The following is a 17,936-nucleotide window of genomic DNA, read 5'->3' as shown; positions in this document are numbered from 1 at the left end:
ATTCAAAGTATACTTGAAGTGGGAATAAACATACCCATGTGGCAGAAATGTACTTGACTGCCTTATACATGTTGATAAGAATTGTAGAAACACATACAGTATGTATATGTACTTTGCACTGTTTCACATTTGAAACTATTAAAAAAAAAAAATGTATCCACGTGCATGTTGCAGAAATAACCCTTTCATCTTAAATTTCCATTTGAATCTGCTGCATGTGAACATACCATCATAAGGGATATCTACAAATGAGATACATGTGTTATAAAATGTGACAATGGACAGCACTCAGGTTGGTTAGTTTTGTCTTTTTTATCATTTGAAACAAGCAAAAACTCACAATTGAGCAAATCGATTGTCCATCATCCTGCAGCTGGAGAGCTGGGGGAGGATCTCTGGCTCCAAGCTCGTACATCTTCTTTTTCAGAATATCTCTCTGCCCCTGCAGCTTGATCTTGCTACACAGTGACATGTTATACTGCAAAATGGCATCCTGAAGAGACTGACACTTAGCTAGGAGGCTAATTCTGTTGTGAAAAAATAAAACAATGGTCAAAGCTTCTTATTATTCTTACCATTTAATGTTGGCTTATACAGTGTATGTATAAGAAATAAAAAATAGCTACTGAATATTGTCTACTTTCATAAGAATTGTGTAACAACCCTGCCAGCATCACTGCATGGCCTCCCACCCCCTACACACCAACTTACTCAATGCTCCAGGCCTTGCTGTGTGTTCTGTCTGCTGCCGGCTTCATGCTGTGTGCCTCTTGCTTCCTGCCTGCTCTCTGCACGTTTTCTGGCTGTGTGCATAGGGGGGCGATGCCAGAACTCTCTGGTTCTTATGGAATCAGGGTGCACATGTCTATTGTGTCCCTGACCAATTACCAAGAGGCCTCTAGTATTTAGGGCAGCTCCACCCAGTGGAACGTGCCTGTGCAATGCGTTAACTCAGTTAGTTTCTTGCTGCTGAGTAAGCCAGGTCCTGTCCTATGTTTTGCCTTCTCTGGAGGCTTTATTCCTAGTCTCTGTACCTAGTCTCTGTTGCCTAGTACCTCCGTCCTCCCTCCAGGAGGCAGAATATCCTGATCTCTGTACCATAGTTTCTTACCTTGCCTTGTACCACTCTGTCCGCCCTCCAGGAGGCAGAATATCCTGGTCCCTGTGCTATTACTCCTTGCCTTGTCTTATCCTGGTCTCTGTGTCTTTGTTCTAGCCTTGTCTTGTACATGTCCTCTCTGCCCACCAGGCGGCAGTATTTCCTGGTCCCTGTGTCTTTGGTCTTGTACCTTGTCTCGTACAGTTACCTTGTCTGAACTCTGTCTTACCTCTGTCTCTCGGTCTCCTTGTCTGTGGCTCTTTTCCCTGCTGTGTCTTTCCTTTTAACTAACACAATTCCAATGAATATGGGCAAAACAATTATAATAATAAAATCTAAGTGCAAAAATCAATAATTTTACCCCATTAATAATTTTGGACTAAAATTGTATACTTCACAAAACAGCCAATAAACATCAAAAAGCGGAGTTCCATACAAAAAAATTAAAAATTCAATAAATTTTTATTGCATCAAGTGACAACCATATGTAAAAACAATTAATAAATAACCCTATTAAAGAGTACATGGACCCAGGGCATACACAAGGGTAATATATGTAATAAAAAATATAGCGCACAAAAAAAACACTATCAATGCAGATTAATGTCATACCTATCAAAAGCCCTTATCTCTCAAAACAGACAAATGTTTCACTCAAAAAAAGCCTGGAACACATCCAGTACATGTACCGTCAGAGCGCTGTTGAGATGAAATGGTTAATTGCCATACAAAAGTGCTTTCAGTGCTTACCCATAGAAAGTGCTGCTTTGATGCCCCGGAGCCACGTGCCGCCCCTGACACACATGGTTGTCACTTGATGCAATAAAAATTTATTGAATTTTTTTATTTTTTTGTATGGAACTCCGTTTTTTGATGTTTATTTGTGTCTTTCCTTTTGTCCTCTCCTTCTGCCTGTGCGCCTCACTCCTACGGTGCTGCCTGTGCTCCGCACTTATGCGGCTCTGCCTGTGCTCTGCACTCCTGTAGTTCTGCCTGTGCTCCACACCCTTGCGGCTCTCCTCTTGTGTGAACAGGTTCAAACCTGTTCCGTCATACTCTACTCCTTCCTGTCAGTACCCGTACCTGCACCTTCTGTGTGAACAGGTCCAAACCTGTGCCTGCCTGCCCTGTGTCTCAGACGTGCCTGCCTGCCCTGTGTCTCAGACGTGCCTGCCTGGGTACCAGCCGTGCCCACCTGCCTGCCTGTCAGTCGGACCTGTCCAAGTGTCCTGTCTCCCAGTGGGATTACCAGCCACAGCGAGGCACCACCCTGAAGTGGCACCTGGCAGCTACCTGCTGCACAAGCCTGACCTCACCATCAGAGGCTCCAGCGAAGACCGAGGTAGCTGTCTAAGTCACGCCCCTTCCAGGGTAGTCTGGTTTGTGGCACAGTGGGGCCACAACCCCCTGGCTAACGACAACCAGTCAGGGCGTGAGCGTGACAAATTGCAAACTAGTGGCATACATTTATATAGACTGCTAAGCAAGACATACTGATAGGCTTTAGAGCTCATGCTCACATGCGAGAAACTCAGACAAGTCTCGCATGTCAATACCCGGCACTTGGATCGGAGCGTTTAGCTGCATGTATTTCTATGGAGCTGAACACTCCTGTCCGAGTGTCGGCAGAAGTGCCAGGTATTGAGGTGCGAGACTCGTGCGAGTTTCTCTCAAGTGTGACACCGGCCTAAAATCCATTTCTGCCATGGATTTCCTTCTGCTGATTAGCACATTTGCATAAGAACTAGCTCCATTGACCGCCAATGAGGTTACTCCTCAATTTTTTTCATGTGAAATAAGCAGCATGCGCTTATTTACATTGCAGTTTACTGTTTGTCGCAGAAATCCCATTCATTAGTATTGGACAAGAAATATCAAATTTGATGCAGATTTGATTGTAGTATTGGTTGGAAAATCTGTGACAAGTCCAGCTGGTGTGAACAGAGCTTTAGGCAGTCTCATATGATGACTGTTCCAGATATGGCACTTGCAGGCAGATATGTAAATTGCTGCATTATTGAGAATCCCAATTACACCAGAGAATTCTAATATATGTCTAAATTAAAATAACTTTTTAGGTGGGTGAATGCTATTAACCTGCAGAAATAGGGTTAATCTGCAGGCTAATAGAAGGTGCCCGCCACCATACTGAACGGGCGGCACCTGGGAGAAAATTAACTTTATTCCTCCTGGGAGCTGCTGGCTCTCAGTCATACAGGTGTGTTAGTGCGGCTGTAAGCACGCCCTGACACTCTGACTGACAGCCAGCTCTGACTGATGTAGCCACTGTTCACTGTGTACTAAGTGGTGACTATAGCCGCGCCAACACATGCCTGTATAACTGAAAGCTGGAGGGTCCCAGGAGGTATAAAGTACATTTTCCCCCTGGTGCCGCACTTTCAGTATCGAGCTGGGCACCTTCCTAACGCTATTAACCTACCAGAATAACCCTATATCTACAGGATAATATCATTACCCGACATGACAGGTTCCCTTTAAGGTCATTTAGAGTATATGTTAAGGGAGATTTCTTGATATTAAAGAAAAAACTCTTTGCTGCCTACGGCAACCAATCACAGCACCACTTTTACGTCATATTCAATTACCCTCTTTTAACCATTTATTAGCAAAGAAAAAAAGAAAAATAATCCACTGGGTCAGCCATAATCCTTAATATGGACATCCCATGACGATCCACAACGCTGCTACATCCGCAGGCTGTGATGAGTGGTGACATCAGTAATGTTAGGCCTCTTTCACACATCAGGTTTTCGCCGTCAGGCGCGATCCGGCGCTTTTGACAGAAACCGGATCCGGCGAAATGCAATGCCGGATCCAGTTCCCCCCCATTGACTTGTATTTGCGCCGGATCGCGCCGGATGGCCATGCGTTTCATCTGGTTTTTGCCGGATCCGGCAATGTGTCGCGATCCGGCGTCTGGAAAAAACGGCTACTGTAACGTTTTTTGTCTCCGGCGAAAAAGCCGGACACGCCGGATCCGGCGCGTCCGGCTTTTTCACACAATGAAAGCCTATGAGCGCCGCAATGCGCCTGATCCGGCGAAAGCCGGATCCGGTGGCCGGATCCGTTTTTTTTGGTCTGAGCATGCTCAGTAGCTCTGCCCACAAGACATATATAAAAGCAAGACAGTGGGACCCACAGCCACACCCAACATGCCACCCAAGAAAGCAACCAAGCGCAGCAGGAGAAGGCAGGAGACCACTGCAGCACCATCAGCACCACCACCACCCCAAATGGAGCAGCAAATGGAACATGCTGAGGAGGGAGGCCAGCAGCAGATGAGACGGTAATTATCAAATCCCCCATTCCTCCAAACTAGGGCTATTGAATATCAAGATATTCATTGGCCCTTTGTTTCTCTTTATTCAACAGCCGCCCAATAGATGCAGCAGCAGCAGCAATGGCAGCAGCTGGAACACCACCCACAGGCATGGAGTGTGGCCACCAGGAAGACAGCACATCATCTTCTGGGAGCCCTCCCTCGCATCGTCAGCGTTTGACGGTAAGTTTTTATTTCCAAAATCCATCATCTCTGTAATATATGTCTATTCATTGCCTTTTATTTCAAAACAGGATTCACAAGATGAAGAGGAGCTCCCAGAAGAAGAAGGAAGGGGTGGACAGACACTTGGAGTGGGCTCACAATTGGTAAGTTTTTTGCATCAAACGCAGAAACACAACATCACACTACACACAACACATAGAAAACAATGTTCTGCAGACCACACACAGCAAACAAATGCCTACATCCAAAGACATAACATTTTTTGTTTTCTTCTCTAGTCTTCCCAATCTGGTGCTCGGCCAAGAGGTCCTCGCAGTGCCTCCCAGGGTCGTCGGCGACAGCAACGCGGCGGTCACCAGCGTGTAAGTATAAATATTTTTGCTTTGTTTTTTTTGCACTTTTTATTTCATTTCTTTTGTGGAGGCTAATTATGTTATTTTTGTCTTTTTCTTTAACAGCCTTCACAGCGTGCTCCCGACTCTGACGGTGAGGATGGAGGACTCGATGTGGACCACCTCATCGATCTCGTCAGAGAAAGGGAGCCGCTCTGGAATATGGCTGACCGCCACCACGCTGACCTTATCGTTACCCGACGACTCTGGGAGGAAATCTGTTTGCTCCTTGTGGGCCGCTGGGAGGACCTCGATGTTCGGGCCCAGATTAAAGAGCGTAAGTATATACAGTACCGGTTGCTTGATGTAAACCAGTGTTTCCCGAACTCCAGTCCTCGTGGTCCCCACGGATCATGTGTTCAGGATTTCTATTTACTATGGAAATCCTGAAAACATGACCCCTGGGGACCATGAGGACTGGAGTTTGTGAAACACTGATGTTGTATACTAACCACTCCTTTCTCGTTTCAGGGAACAGAATTGTGAATCGGTGGCGGTCTGTGAGGGATCGTTTCAAGAAGGAGTTCAATAAAGAGATGCGGGCCCCGAGTGGATCTGGAGGATGCAGGAGCAAGTACAAGTACGCACAAGCCCTGTCGTTCCTCCGGGAAACAATGGTCACTAGAAGGTAAATATTACACACCACATGTGAAAAAAAATGTTAGATGTAACTTTTTTTTTTCAGCCAGGGCCATACCATGTCAGTATTTTAATTGTTTTTTTTTCTCTTTATTCCACAGCACGGTGAGCAGCACTCGGGAGCCTGCACGATTGGACCCTTCTGAGGCGATCCCTGAGGAGACCGGCACCGAGGGACACTTCGACCGCCCCGGTACATCTGCACCTTCCCAGCCTTCCCACACATTCGACCCATCTGTCCCATCCACCAGCACAGGAGCATCGTGGCCGCCTACATTACATGAAGCTGCTGGTGAGGAGATCGCTTTCCCTTTACCCCACCCTTCTGCCCCTGCCACCTCTAGTACACCTGCGGGTACTGGGCGGCAGCGGCAGAGGGGTCAGGAAAAGAGTTATGCGCCAGAGTTCTTGCATCTGAATGCATCTTTCCAGAACTGTCTAAAAGTCTTGTCAGAGCAAATCTCCGCAGGCTTTCAGCAGATCAACTCCAGCATTCTGGAGGTGAAGACACTTCTGCAAACCATGCATTCAGAAGCAAGATCTTCGCCAAACCACACCTTTTTCAGGTCTGTTGTGGAGCGCATGGCAACACTATCTCCTACCCAGCAGATGCATGTAATGCATTCGTGCCACGGTGCTCTACAGCAGGTTACCTCCCAACCTCCACCTCCCACCACGGTAGTTCATCCACCTGCACCCCCTCCATCCACTTTTCATCCTCCCCCTCCTATTACATCTGCACCCCCTCCAGCCACTTTCCATCCTCCCCCTCCTATTACATACCAGCAACCTCACCAGTACCAGCAACCTTCCCAGTACCAGCAACCTCCCCAGTACCAGACATCTCCCCACTTCCAGCAACCTGCCCCGTACCAAACTCCTTCCCCGTACCAAACTCCTTCCCCGTACAACTTTCCATCAACATCATCTGCTCCTACAGTCCCTGCCCAACCCTCCACTCCACCGCCCACCACCTCTTCTGCCTCCCACATGTCCACCCATTCTGTAGCTTTTTCCACACCATCACCTCTAACTGTTCCTTCCCCACCACGATCCCAGTCCTCTCTCCACACTCCCATTGTCGAAGTGTCCCGCAGCCCCTCCAGCTGTATTTCCACCCCACACTACACCGAGTTATAATGTTTTTTTTGTAATAAAAATGCCCATTTGGTTGGTTTCAAACCTTTATTAAAAAAGTTTTTTTAACTTTAAAAACAGTTTACACAAAAAAAAAATATTTTAAATAAAAGTTAAATTATTGTTTACACTGGTTGTCTGTCATTTCTTTCTGCGGCGAAATATGTTTAAAAAAAAGGTTAAATACAGGGTATTTAAAAGGTAAAAAGGTATTCAAAACCAGGTATATAACTGTGGGTAAATTTTAGCTTTTTGCCACAGTTGTGTTCCTGGTTGTGTTTGAAGCAAAGTATTTCACCTGAAAAGTTGTGTTTATTGTTGGTGATTTCCTAACAATGTACACAACTTTTGTTAAAAGGTGAAATACTTTGCATAAAACACAACCAGGTACACACCTGTGGCCTAAAGCTAAAAATAGTAAGACCATGACAAGATAGCCAACTTTGGTTGGCAAAGGTATATACTGTTGGTCCAGAAGGTACACAAGTTTGGTTAGGGCACAAATCTTTCACACTCTGTCATCCTGCCAGTGTACTCTGCCTTGAGGTGACATAAAGTATAGTGCAAAATTGTCCCTCATTACTGAAACCGTCACAGAACTTCTAGTGGTAATATTTCCAATGACAACATCCATCTTCGCCAGTAACTTGCTCTTCTCTCCAACCTGCACTTTCTCCTCTACAACCTGTCAAAGAAGGGCTGTAGGAACATGCTATATATAGTTTTCCAGTAGCCAATCCCGTTCGGAAGGCCACAAGAGTCAATTTTAAAAACCAGATCCGGCGTAATCCGTCGAAAAACGGATAGAAAAACGGATGAACCGGATGAGACGGATCCGGTTTTGTCTGTCAAGAACAAGACGGATCCGGCAGAAAACCGGATCCGGCACATCAGGTTTTACAAAACATTTGCCGGATCCAGCATTCCGGCACGATGCCGGATCGCGCCTGACGCCGAAAACCTGATGTGTGAAAGTAGCCTTACCATTCACCAAGGCTGCCATAGCAGAGTGAGGAGCATGAGAGCCAGCAGTAGTGACGAGTGGCGACGTCTGTAAGGTTACCGCAGGTCACAGCCAGCTGTTCTCAAGATAACTTTTGTGTGAGCTGGCCAGCTATAAACTGCAGTGAACTCCCTAAGGTTACAAAAGTTCACAGCTGGCCAGCTCGCACACTGTCCTCTGCGGTTCACACAGAGGTTTTGTATGTGTTTATTTCTTTTGACTACAGGATTAGAAGTGGGGGTGTCTGACAGACACCTCTCCACTACACACGTGGTCAAAATTGTTGATACCCCTCGTTTAATGACAGAAAAACACACAATTGTCGCAGAAATAACTTGAATCTGACAAAAGTAATAATAAATCAAAAATCTATGAGAATGAACAAATGAAAGTCAGACATTGCTTTTCAGCCATGCTTATACAGAATTTAAAAAAAAATAAAACTCATGAAATAGGCCTGGCCCGAAATGATGCTACCCCTGAAAATATTGGGACAAAAGGGACATATTAAATCGTGGTGTGTCCACTAATTAGCAACACAGGTGTCTACAATCTTGGAATCAGTGAGTGGGCCTGTATAGAGGGCTACATGTTATGAATGAGTCACCGAGGAGGAAAAAACAAAAAGCAAGCTAAGCCCAGAAAACCGGAGAGGTTGGTAACCAGCGGATTGCAGACCCCTGATCCTATCCACAACAACTAGCAGTAGCCGTGGAGCGTGCCTACGGTGGTCCTAGACGCCTCGTCACGGCCGGAGAACTAAATAAGCCTAAAGAAAGAAAGGGAAAATCTAAACTGCCCCAGAGCAGACCCCAAAGCAATAGACAGCCCCCAACATGTATTGTTGTGAAACAAGATGAAAACACAAACACAGATAGAAAGATAGGCTGAGCAAACGATGGGGCCCTCACTAACTAGAAAGGACAGGAAAGAAAAGCTGCTGTCTGCAATCACGCAAAAAACCCTGCCAAAAAATATCCAACACGTCTGATAGAAAAAGGCCCTGAAGTCGCTAGACTTCAATTCCCTATATCAGCACTCAGGTATATTCTGAAGACAGAGCAAAAGAGATCAACTGATCAGAGACAAAATGGGGATTCAGCCCAGTCCCAGCCAGACGAAAACTCATATGAACAATAGCAGAGAAAACTTCGCTTTAAGAAGGCAGGAACCAAACTGGAAACCAGAAGCCAGTCAGGAGAAATCACCAGCAATAAACTAGGGAGTCGGCTGCCTTAAATCCAATCAGAAATTCCTGATGTCCAATCACAGTCCTCTTCCTCAGGTGGCCGGTCTCTGCCATTTAGATCAGCTTTATTACCTCCCTTCACCAACAGAGGGAGTCCAGATAGAGAACTCACTACTCCTCTGTCAGCACAGCCAGCTCCATAACCCTCACCAGAAGCCAGAGGCAAACCTGAAAATGAGCTCACAACAGCTACAGATACTCACTGTGCTGTTTGGTGACATGGTGTATATCACACTCAACATGGACGAGAGGAAGTGAAGGAAAGAGTTGTCTCAGGAGAGTAGAAAGAAAATTATAGACAAACATGTTAAAGGTAGAAGTTATAACACTATCTCCAAGCAGTTTGATGCTCCTGTGACTACAGTTGCACATATTATTCAGAAATTTAAGCTCCATGGGACTGTAGCAAACCTCCCTGGACTTGGTCGCAGGAGGAAAATTGATGACAAATCAAAGAGATGGATAATACGAATGGTAACAAAAGAGACCAGAAAATCTTAACAGATTAAAGGTGAACTTCAAGCTCAAGGAACATCAGTGTCAGATCGCACCATCCGTCGTTGTATGAGCCAAAGTGAACTTCATGGGAGACGACCAAGAAGGACACCATTGTTGAAAAAAAAAAATCATAAAAAAGCCAGACTGGAATTTGCCAAACTACATGTTGACAAGCCACTAAGCTACTGGGAGAATGACCTATGGACAGATGAGACAAAAATGGAACTTTTTCGCAAGGCACATCAGCTTTATGTTCACAGATGGAAAAATGAAGCATATCAAGAAAAGAACACTGTCCCTACTGTGAAACATGGAGGAGTCACTATTAAGTTCTGGGGCTGCTATGCTGCATCTGGCACAGGGTGTCTAGAATCTGTGCAAGATACAATGAAATCTCAAGACTTTCAAGGGATTCTATAGAGAAATGTGCTGTCCAGTGTCGGAAAGCTTGGTTTCAGTCGCAGGTCATGGGTCTTGCAACAGGATAATGACCCAAAACACACAGCTAAAAACACCCAAGAATGGCTAAGAGGAAAACATTGGGCTATTCTGAAGTGGCCTTCTATGAGCCCTGACCTAAATCCTATTGAGCATCTCTGGAAAGAGCTGAAACATGCCGTCTGGATAAGGCAGCCTTCAAACACTAGACAACTGGAACAGTTTGCTCTTGACTAGTGGGCAAAATACCTGTGGAGAGGTGCAGAAGTCTCATTGACAGTTACAGGAATCGTTTGATTGCAATGATTGTCTCAAAAGGTTGTGCAACAAAATATTAAGTTAAGGGTATCATCATTTCTGTCCAGGCCTATTTCATGAGTTTTATTTTTTTTTTTTTTAATTCTGTGGAAGAATGGTTGAAAAGCAATGCCTGACTTTCATTTGTTCATTTTCATAGATTTTTATTTATTATTACTTTTGTCAGATTCAAATTATTTATGTGACCATTGTGGGTTTTTCTGTCATTAAATGAGGTGTACCAACAATTCTAACCACGTGTGTATTAACTCCTGGGCTTGATGTCAGCAGACATTACACAGCTGACATCAACCCCAAAACCATTACCCTGATTGCCACTGCACCAGGGCAATCTGGAAGAGCTGAGACTAAGGGTGAGAATTGGTGCTTGTAATGTACACGCCATTTCTGGCGCGGCTGAGGGCTGGTTTTATCAGTCTGGAAAGGGGCCAATATCCATTGCCCTTCCCAGCCTATTAATATCAGCCAAGAAATGAGGAAATCCTGGCACTCACATGCCTTAATTTAATTTGCTTTATTCCACATCACAGCAAAATGTTTCAGCTCATCCAGAGCCTTTGTCAATTGACAATTGATGAGCTGAAACGTTTAGCTGTGATGTGGAATAAAGCAAATTAAATCAACACATGTGAGTGCCAGGATTTCCCCTCATCTTGGATGAATCATTCCCTCCACGTGCACCACGATAGCGATTGGAGTGCCGACTACTTTTCATTATCATATTAATATCAGCCCTCAGCTGTCTGCTTAGCCTTAGATGGTTATTAAAAACAAGGGGGACGCCACATCATTCTTTGGGGGTCCCCCTTTTTAATAACCAGTAAAGGCTACGCAGACAGCTGTGATCTGTTATTAATAGGATGGAAAGCTCCATGGATATAGTCCCCTTTCCAGAATAATAATACCAGCTCACAGCTGTCTGCTTTCCCTTAGCAGGTTATTAAAAAAAAGGAGGGACCCCACGACATTTTTTTAAATTAATTATTTATTTAATAGGTTAAATAAGGCTAAACACTCTTTAGTTTAGTCTTTAGTTTGCTTTAATTACTGTATTGTTAACTTTATTACTTCTGAATTGTGTTTTGAAACTGTTAAACTGTAAAGCACAGCGGAATATGTTGACGCTATATAAATAAAGATTATTATTATTAGTGCCACATGAAAGGCACTAAAGGGTGCTATTTTATTATATGTAGGGGGCTTCTGACATTAAATATCTACAGGACATCTATTCTATCTATCTATACTTGTATATAAGCTTGCTTTATTGGTTTGTAAACTTGCTTTAAATGGCAGAAAATTATCTTATGTAAAAGCTGATGTTAAAAACGCATTGCATACGGACTGCATACACATGTCATATGGATGCCAGATGAGAAAAATTACATTGTACTCGTATGATACTCGTCCTGCTTTTCTGGATCAACATTGGATTTATTTTCTTTATATGCTAGTGTGACTCGCTTCTGATTTAATCGGACGAATGCAATTTGATTAAAAATCGGATTGCATTCGTTTAAATTTAATCCTATGGTTCTGTTCTCAGTTGTAGTTTCTTTTCCTGCTTTAATCGGATCATGATCAGACAGGAAAAAAATCACAGCATGCTGAATTCGGATGGCAAGCACCCATATAAATCTATGGGTGAATGTGAAACATCACTCTGCACTCGGATATCACCTGAGTGCAGTGTGAGTCCCAATTAATCCGGCAATAGAGGAGATGGAGAAATTAATTTCTTTGTCTCCTCCGCAGCTGTGCTCTGATCCTGTCATGCGAGAGCATCAGAGCACAGACACTCATCTCTTGCTCATAGCAGAGCAGAAACCGAGTGTCATTAGCATATCGCATCTGATGTGATTCACTATTGGGATCCCGGCCTATCAATGTATTTTGATCATCAACTGTATTTGAAAGTGATACGAGCTTATCATCTAGCTAACATTAGCATGCTTGTAAAACTGCTCCTTACTGGTCGACTTTACTTCTTTCTTCACACACAATCTCAGTGTTTAGCTGTTGTATGGCATCTTGCTTAATGTTAACTGTTTCAGTGACCATTGCAAGTTCCTCTTCAATGGATGTCAGCCTGAAAAAAAAACCCAGCACAATGCAAAGATTTCTTACACATTGTAATTAGTTTATGACTTTGAGGCTATGTTCGCACAATGAGCCTTTGATGAGTTTTTCTTGTTCAAAATTTCAGCACATATTCAGTAAATTAGTTAGTTGCATTTTTGGGTGCATTTTTAGTGTTTTTTTTGTGTGTTTTTGGTATATCATGTATAAACAAAGCGGATTTGTTTTTGATACTTCATGGTATTTGGCCTTGACAAAACTTTATGATATGGTCATGTGCAGATTACCTGCCTTCTTGATGCATTTCTGCCACGAAAATGCACTAACAATGTATGTGGGGTTTTTTAACTGCAGATTTTTCATATCTAATGCAAGTCTATGGGAAAAATTCATGCATAAAACTCAGTCTACCTACCCTTCAAGGGAAACTGACATGTTGCAGATTTGAAACACACCGTGGTTCAGTTTACAATGCGTAAAAAAACCCACAGAGGGCAGGAGATTTCTATGAATCCCATCCACTTTGCTCAAACTGTAACACACTGCTTTTGCGATGCAGCAAAAATAAGCAGCCTCAAAAACTCACCAAAAACTCATTGTGGGCACACAGCATAATGGCTCGTGCAGACAACCGTATTTTCTGTCCAAGTGCATCTGATCACAATGTTATTCTATGGAGCCGTGCAGATATCTGATTTTTCCCTTGGACAAAGTCTGTCCGAAGAAAATAATTGCAGCATGCTCGATTTACATCCAATATTCGGATCGCACTCAGCCAGGCAAGTCAATGAGTCTGTCCCCAAAAATTGGACCACACTCCGATGACATCCGAGAGTGGTCTGAGTTTCATGGACTGACAGAATGGAGACATTATTTTCCATTTTCTTCTCATCTGAGAAAATCGGATCACACTATGATCAAACTCTCATCTGAGTCTGACCAGAGTGTGATTAGTATAATGGGCCCAATTCTCTTGGATGAGAGAAAATACTGTCTTGTGAGCCTTAGACAAACTAACCTTATGGACCCCAAATAACATTTACTGAATATTCAATAAATCAATAAATCTTGCTAGTTTTGGTTTTGAGGACCAGGTATATATAAAATGACTGTGCAATTTAAGTTTTAGCCACATAGAAATATTAGAAGGCCACATAGAAATATTAGAAGGCATGGTCAAAATACCCTAAACATCTCTGTTCTGACAAAAACAATTCTAAGTACCGTCATTGCTTACCTACATTGTATTTCAGAATCCCCCACTACCCTTGGATTGGACTTGTAACTAGTTGACTGGTAGTGCTCCCATCGATAGCTCTTAAGATAGCAGGGCTTATGCATTTTACTTACTGCCTGGTTACCTGCTGTACTATGCTGGCTTTGATGGTAGCAGAAATTGCTTAAAGACGTGGTTAGAGACTTTTGCTACCTGTGTCCATGAACAGAGGTTAGGCATTCACTTGGGTAAATCATGTGACCGCTACCACCTAGTTTTTAAATGTTTAGGAAGCCTTTGCAGATGTTTTTTGTTAATTATTCTAATTTACTGAGATAATGACTTTTGGGTTTTCATTGGCTGTAAGCCATAATCATCAACATTAACAGAAATAAACACTTGAAATAGATCACTCTGTTTGTAATGACACTATATAATAAGTTTCATTTTTTGTATTGAAGAACTGAAATAAATTAACTTTTTGACGATATTCTAATTCTGTGAGAAGCACATGTATGTACATACAGTACACACAAAGGCACATTTTGGCTACATGGATACAAATCATGACATAAACCCAGACACAACTATATAAGACCCACCCATACATAAGACCCACCCATACATACGTATGCTGAACATTCTCTATTGTCAGGTCATTTAGCTGAAGTTCCTCTTCCTCAAGGTTGTCAGTCTCGTCTAATAAACTTGTATCAAAGGTTACAATGGGTGGTAGGCTTGCTGATGACCTGTGTAACAACACACCTAGGTTTAGGATGTGTTTCATTCAAAATTCTCAAGCTAGCAGGAGCTGCAGAATCCATTTCTAAACCTAAACATTTTATTATAAACTCACTTCAAATCTTATTTCTCTGCCTCTAGCATTTCAGTCGTTGCACTTGCCAAAATATCACTACGATATGCTTGATTGGAGCACTTTATGTAAACTCTGGGAATATCTCATTGAGCATTTTGGATGGGTCTGGGACATTCCTAGGATCAGTGGAGGTTTTCCCAGGAGGGACAGTGGTACAATTAGCAGTGGGATTAAACACTTCCAGAAATGTTGTCAGCTATAGATAGGTGGCGTGAACCAAAGTTCCATTATCAATAAATTATTGCTGAGCCTCATTCAAATGAGAGTATGAGGTATGGCAGCACATATTTACAACCAATTCCCTGTGGCTGGACAAACATAGAGGAAGATAATATAGGTATTCTGCTCTGCTGTTGGATGGTGCTACCAGGAAGCAACCCCTCACACCTTGTATATAAAGATAGGACACTAATGTATTTATAAACTAAAAAAACCTTCATAATGCAGGAAACCCCAACCTATGGGTTTGGAGCAATATGTGGCTAGAGCCTGTCTTCTCACTTGGTTTATTAGCACCAGGTCTACAACACTGCTATGAAACAGCAGGTCTCCAGATGGGGATTTTTGCTAGTAATTCTGCTACCATGCTGTCCCTTTGACAAAAAAAAAACATCACAGAAGAGCAAATCTGGAAGACCATATACTCGCCATTGGTGGTGGAAGGATAAATATGGTAAACTGGAAATAGAATGCTACTGCTTGTTGGAGGGGGTGTTTGAAGCTGGATGCAATAGTGTGGTGGGATTGTTAGAATGAAGAATACCATATAGGGGTAAGGTGGGAAGTATGGTACTTGTAATCGAAAGGTGGACAAAGTCTCAATGTGATTACTGTGGAGAAACTTTCACAGTTATTATACAGGTAATGGGGGGCTCTGGGTGTTGCTACTGCGAGGGGCATTAGATGTCACTACTGAGAGAGCTGTATGTCACTACTGGAGGGACTTTAGCTGTTACTCTTAGAGCTGAATGTAGCTCTCAAGATAAGAAGTGTTAGGGGTTTATGCATGATTAATTTATTTTTTACAAAGGGCCTAAAAACAAACGGGAAGGCAGTTGCTAAATGTGGGGAGTGGGCTGTCAATCAGCATGACATCGGCTGTCACGGCCCATTGACAGACCAGACTGGAAGAAGAGAAGCTGAATCGCTGGCAAGAGCGGTCTGTGACCGCCTCTATGCCAGCGCTGGGTAGAACAGGCAGGTAGTTAGCAACTACTCTTGCCTGTTAGTTTTTAGCTCAATAGTAAAAAAAACTGTTCTAAAAAAACTTAATGATCATTGCAATTTTGTATACTTTACAAAAAGGTTTTATACCTTTTAAATGTAAATAAGAGTGCTTCTATTCACTAAAAGATTGCAGAGATCTTGAAAATGACAATAAATTGTGACCAAGGTTTATGATTTTACATTCTACAATGGTCAGCCTTTATTTATATAAAACCAGGGAAGGCTGATAACAAGTATGATAATACACTGACTTTACTGCTGATACAGTCCACTATGGCATTATCAGCTTCCAAGACAGTATTATTTACCGGTTCATCTGGATGAAGTTTTCATACTCTTTACGTGGATTGATATTTATTATTGCATTATTTATCTCCTGGTGAACAGCTGCTATTTCTTCTTGTACAAGACTTGTGATTTTGTGGTATTCTTGCACGATGTCTTTGCTAGCAAAAAAAAATAAATAAGTGAAATACACAGACAAGTCTGCTGACAACAACATATGCAAATAGACATAGTAGTCTGTGCCCTGTGACCCTTTCCCAAACTTTTCTTTTAAGTTCCTTTGAAAAAAAAGTTGGTATGCTATGAATAGCAGCAACATGAAAGCAATTTCAGATGAAGTCTCCTGAGATCTCACCACTGATATGAACTCCATATGTTTGCCATGGCAATATTTTATTTGGCTTCACTTAAAGAGGAAAAAAAAATAGTTCTTCGGGTCTATCACTGTGCAAAAAACACAGAACACCTTACACATCTGACAACTGATCCACAGACTACTCAGAAAGAAAACAATGCCAAGGTCAGAAACTGATGAGATGTGAGTTTCGAATCTGCGGTCTCATTAGATGACCACAGAATACATTATAGTAAATTCTTTTATTTTAAAGCTTCTCAATATCAAGCTTTAAGTGGATATACTGTAATATATATAGTATTTTACACCAGGCTTACAAAGAAATACCTCTTGGTCTATTAACATATACTACCTATGAAAAATGTGCAAAATGGCATTACTGAGAAAAATACACTATGTAATTTTCCTTTAGATAAAAAATATCAAACATTACATTTACATAACAGGATATCAAAAATAACACAAGAAATGTACAGGTGAACCTTCGAAGGAAACCATCAAAGTTACAATTTGGTTTCTGCCTCACATGATGAACGCCATCTTCTCCTGGAGGGTCTGCATGGACTCGTGTAAGTTGGGCAGGCTCAGACTGTGGTGGTGCTCGTGGTGTAGTTTAGCAGCTTTGATAGCCAAGATATACTGGTTGTGGAGAGTGTGCAGCTTCCAAGTGTTCTTCACATACTTCTCCTTAGTTTTGTCACGATCTCTGTCTGGAAAAGACACAATAAGACATGGTTCATGATAACTAGCAAGATAAAACAGAATACGAGCGAAGATGTCTGCATTTCTCTGAAGCTTAACATGGAAGAATTCTCAGAGACATCAAAGGTTTCAGATTGCATTTATTTTTTATACAAGAGATTCTTCTCGGATATGTTAAGCTACAAACTTTCTTCCTATGATCACAACTATAAAGTGAATATCCAGTGTCTTTTACTAGAAATAAGCACTGTTCCGAATATTTAATCCGGATCACAATGTGCCATACAATAAAGTGGGAACAGGTAACCTATACAATAAATGAGCTTATTCTTCCTTATCTAATGCCGCAGTACTGTAGAGTGGATTAAGCAGCCATTCACTCCCTAGACAATGCTAAAGTGTGGTAATAGATGCAGGAAAGAATTATATTATAAACAATAATGGAACTACATGACTATTAAGGCTAATGGCTCCTCCCAGATGACTTGTTCCAGGTAATTATGATACCACAAGAACACAATGAAAAGTGTATATTCTGCTACAATAAATATTAACCTGCAGAGCTAAACTATGCTAAAAAGAGAATCTGTCAGCAGCTTTTTGTTATATAATCTGAGAGCAACATGATGTAGGGACGAAAGCCAGACTCTCTGCTTGGTGTCGTTTTGATAAAATCCCTGTTTTTTCTGCTGTATATGTAGCAGTGCTCAGAATACTGAGCTGTGTATAACTCCACATAGATGGAGAATGGAAGGGTTACATAGATTTGCCAGAAGGGTTTTCATATGAGACCAATTCCAGGCAGTGATAATCTCCCGCTGATAAAACACTGCTTGTTTTGAAACTACGACACATAGCCTAATAAGTGACATATCCCTGGAATCAGGCTTTCTTGA

General features: G+C 42.4%; 1 protein-coding gene across 2 annotated transcripts in view; it reads right to left on the bottom strand.

Annotated features, from left to right (window-relative positions):
* FES (FES proto-oncogene, tyrosine kinase) overlaps nucleotides 1–17,936 on the bottom strand; it is a 222,580-nt gene that overhangs the window by 84,089 nt on the left and 120,555 nt on the right. For both annotated transcript variants that reach the window (XM_073568625.1, XM_073568626.1), the window contains exons 5-9: nucleotides 16,865–17,048; nucleotides 16,007–16,144; nucleotides 14,224–14,343; nucleotides 12,272–12,388; nucleotides 341–527 (exon numbers count right to left, since the gene is read on the bottom strand). In XM_073568625.1, coding sequence (XP_073424726.1) covers nucleotides 341–527; nucleotides 12,272–12,388; nucleotides 14,224–14,343; nucleotides 16,007–16,144; nucleotides 16,865–17,048 — 746 coding nt within the window. The remainder of the gene's footprint in view (nucleotides 1–340; nucleotides 528–12,271; nucleotides 12,389–14,223; nucleotides 14,344–16,006; nucleotides 16,145–16,864; nucleotides 17,049–17,936) is intronic.

The sequence above is a fragment of the Dendrobates tinctorius genome, unplaced genomic scaffold, assembly GCF_039654945.1.
Source record: "Dendrobates tinctorius isolate UK_male_01 unplaced genomic scaffold, ASM3965494v1 ptg000022l, whole genome shotgun sequence".
NCBI classification, from domain to species: domain Eukaryota; kingdom Metazoa; phylum Chordata; class Amphibia; order Anura; family Dendrobatidae; genus Dendrobates; species Dendrobates tinctorius.
The sequence above is the reverse complement of the archived record's forward strand: the minus strand, read 5'-3'. Positions and strand labels throughout refer to the sequence as shown.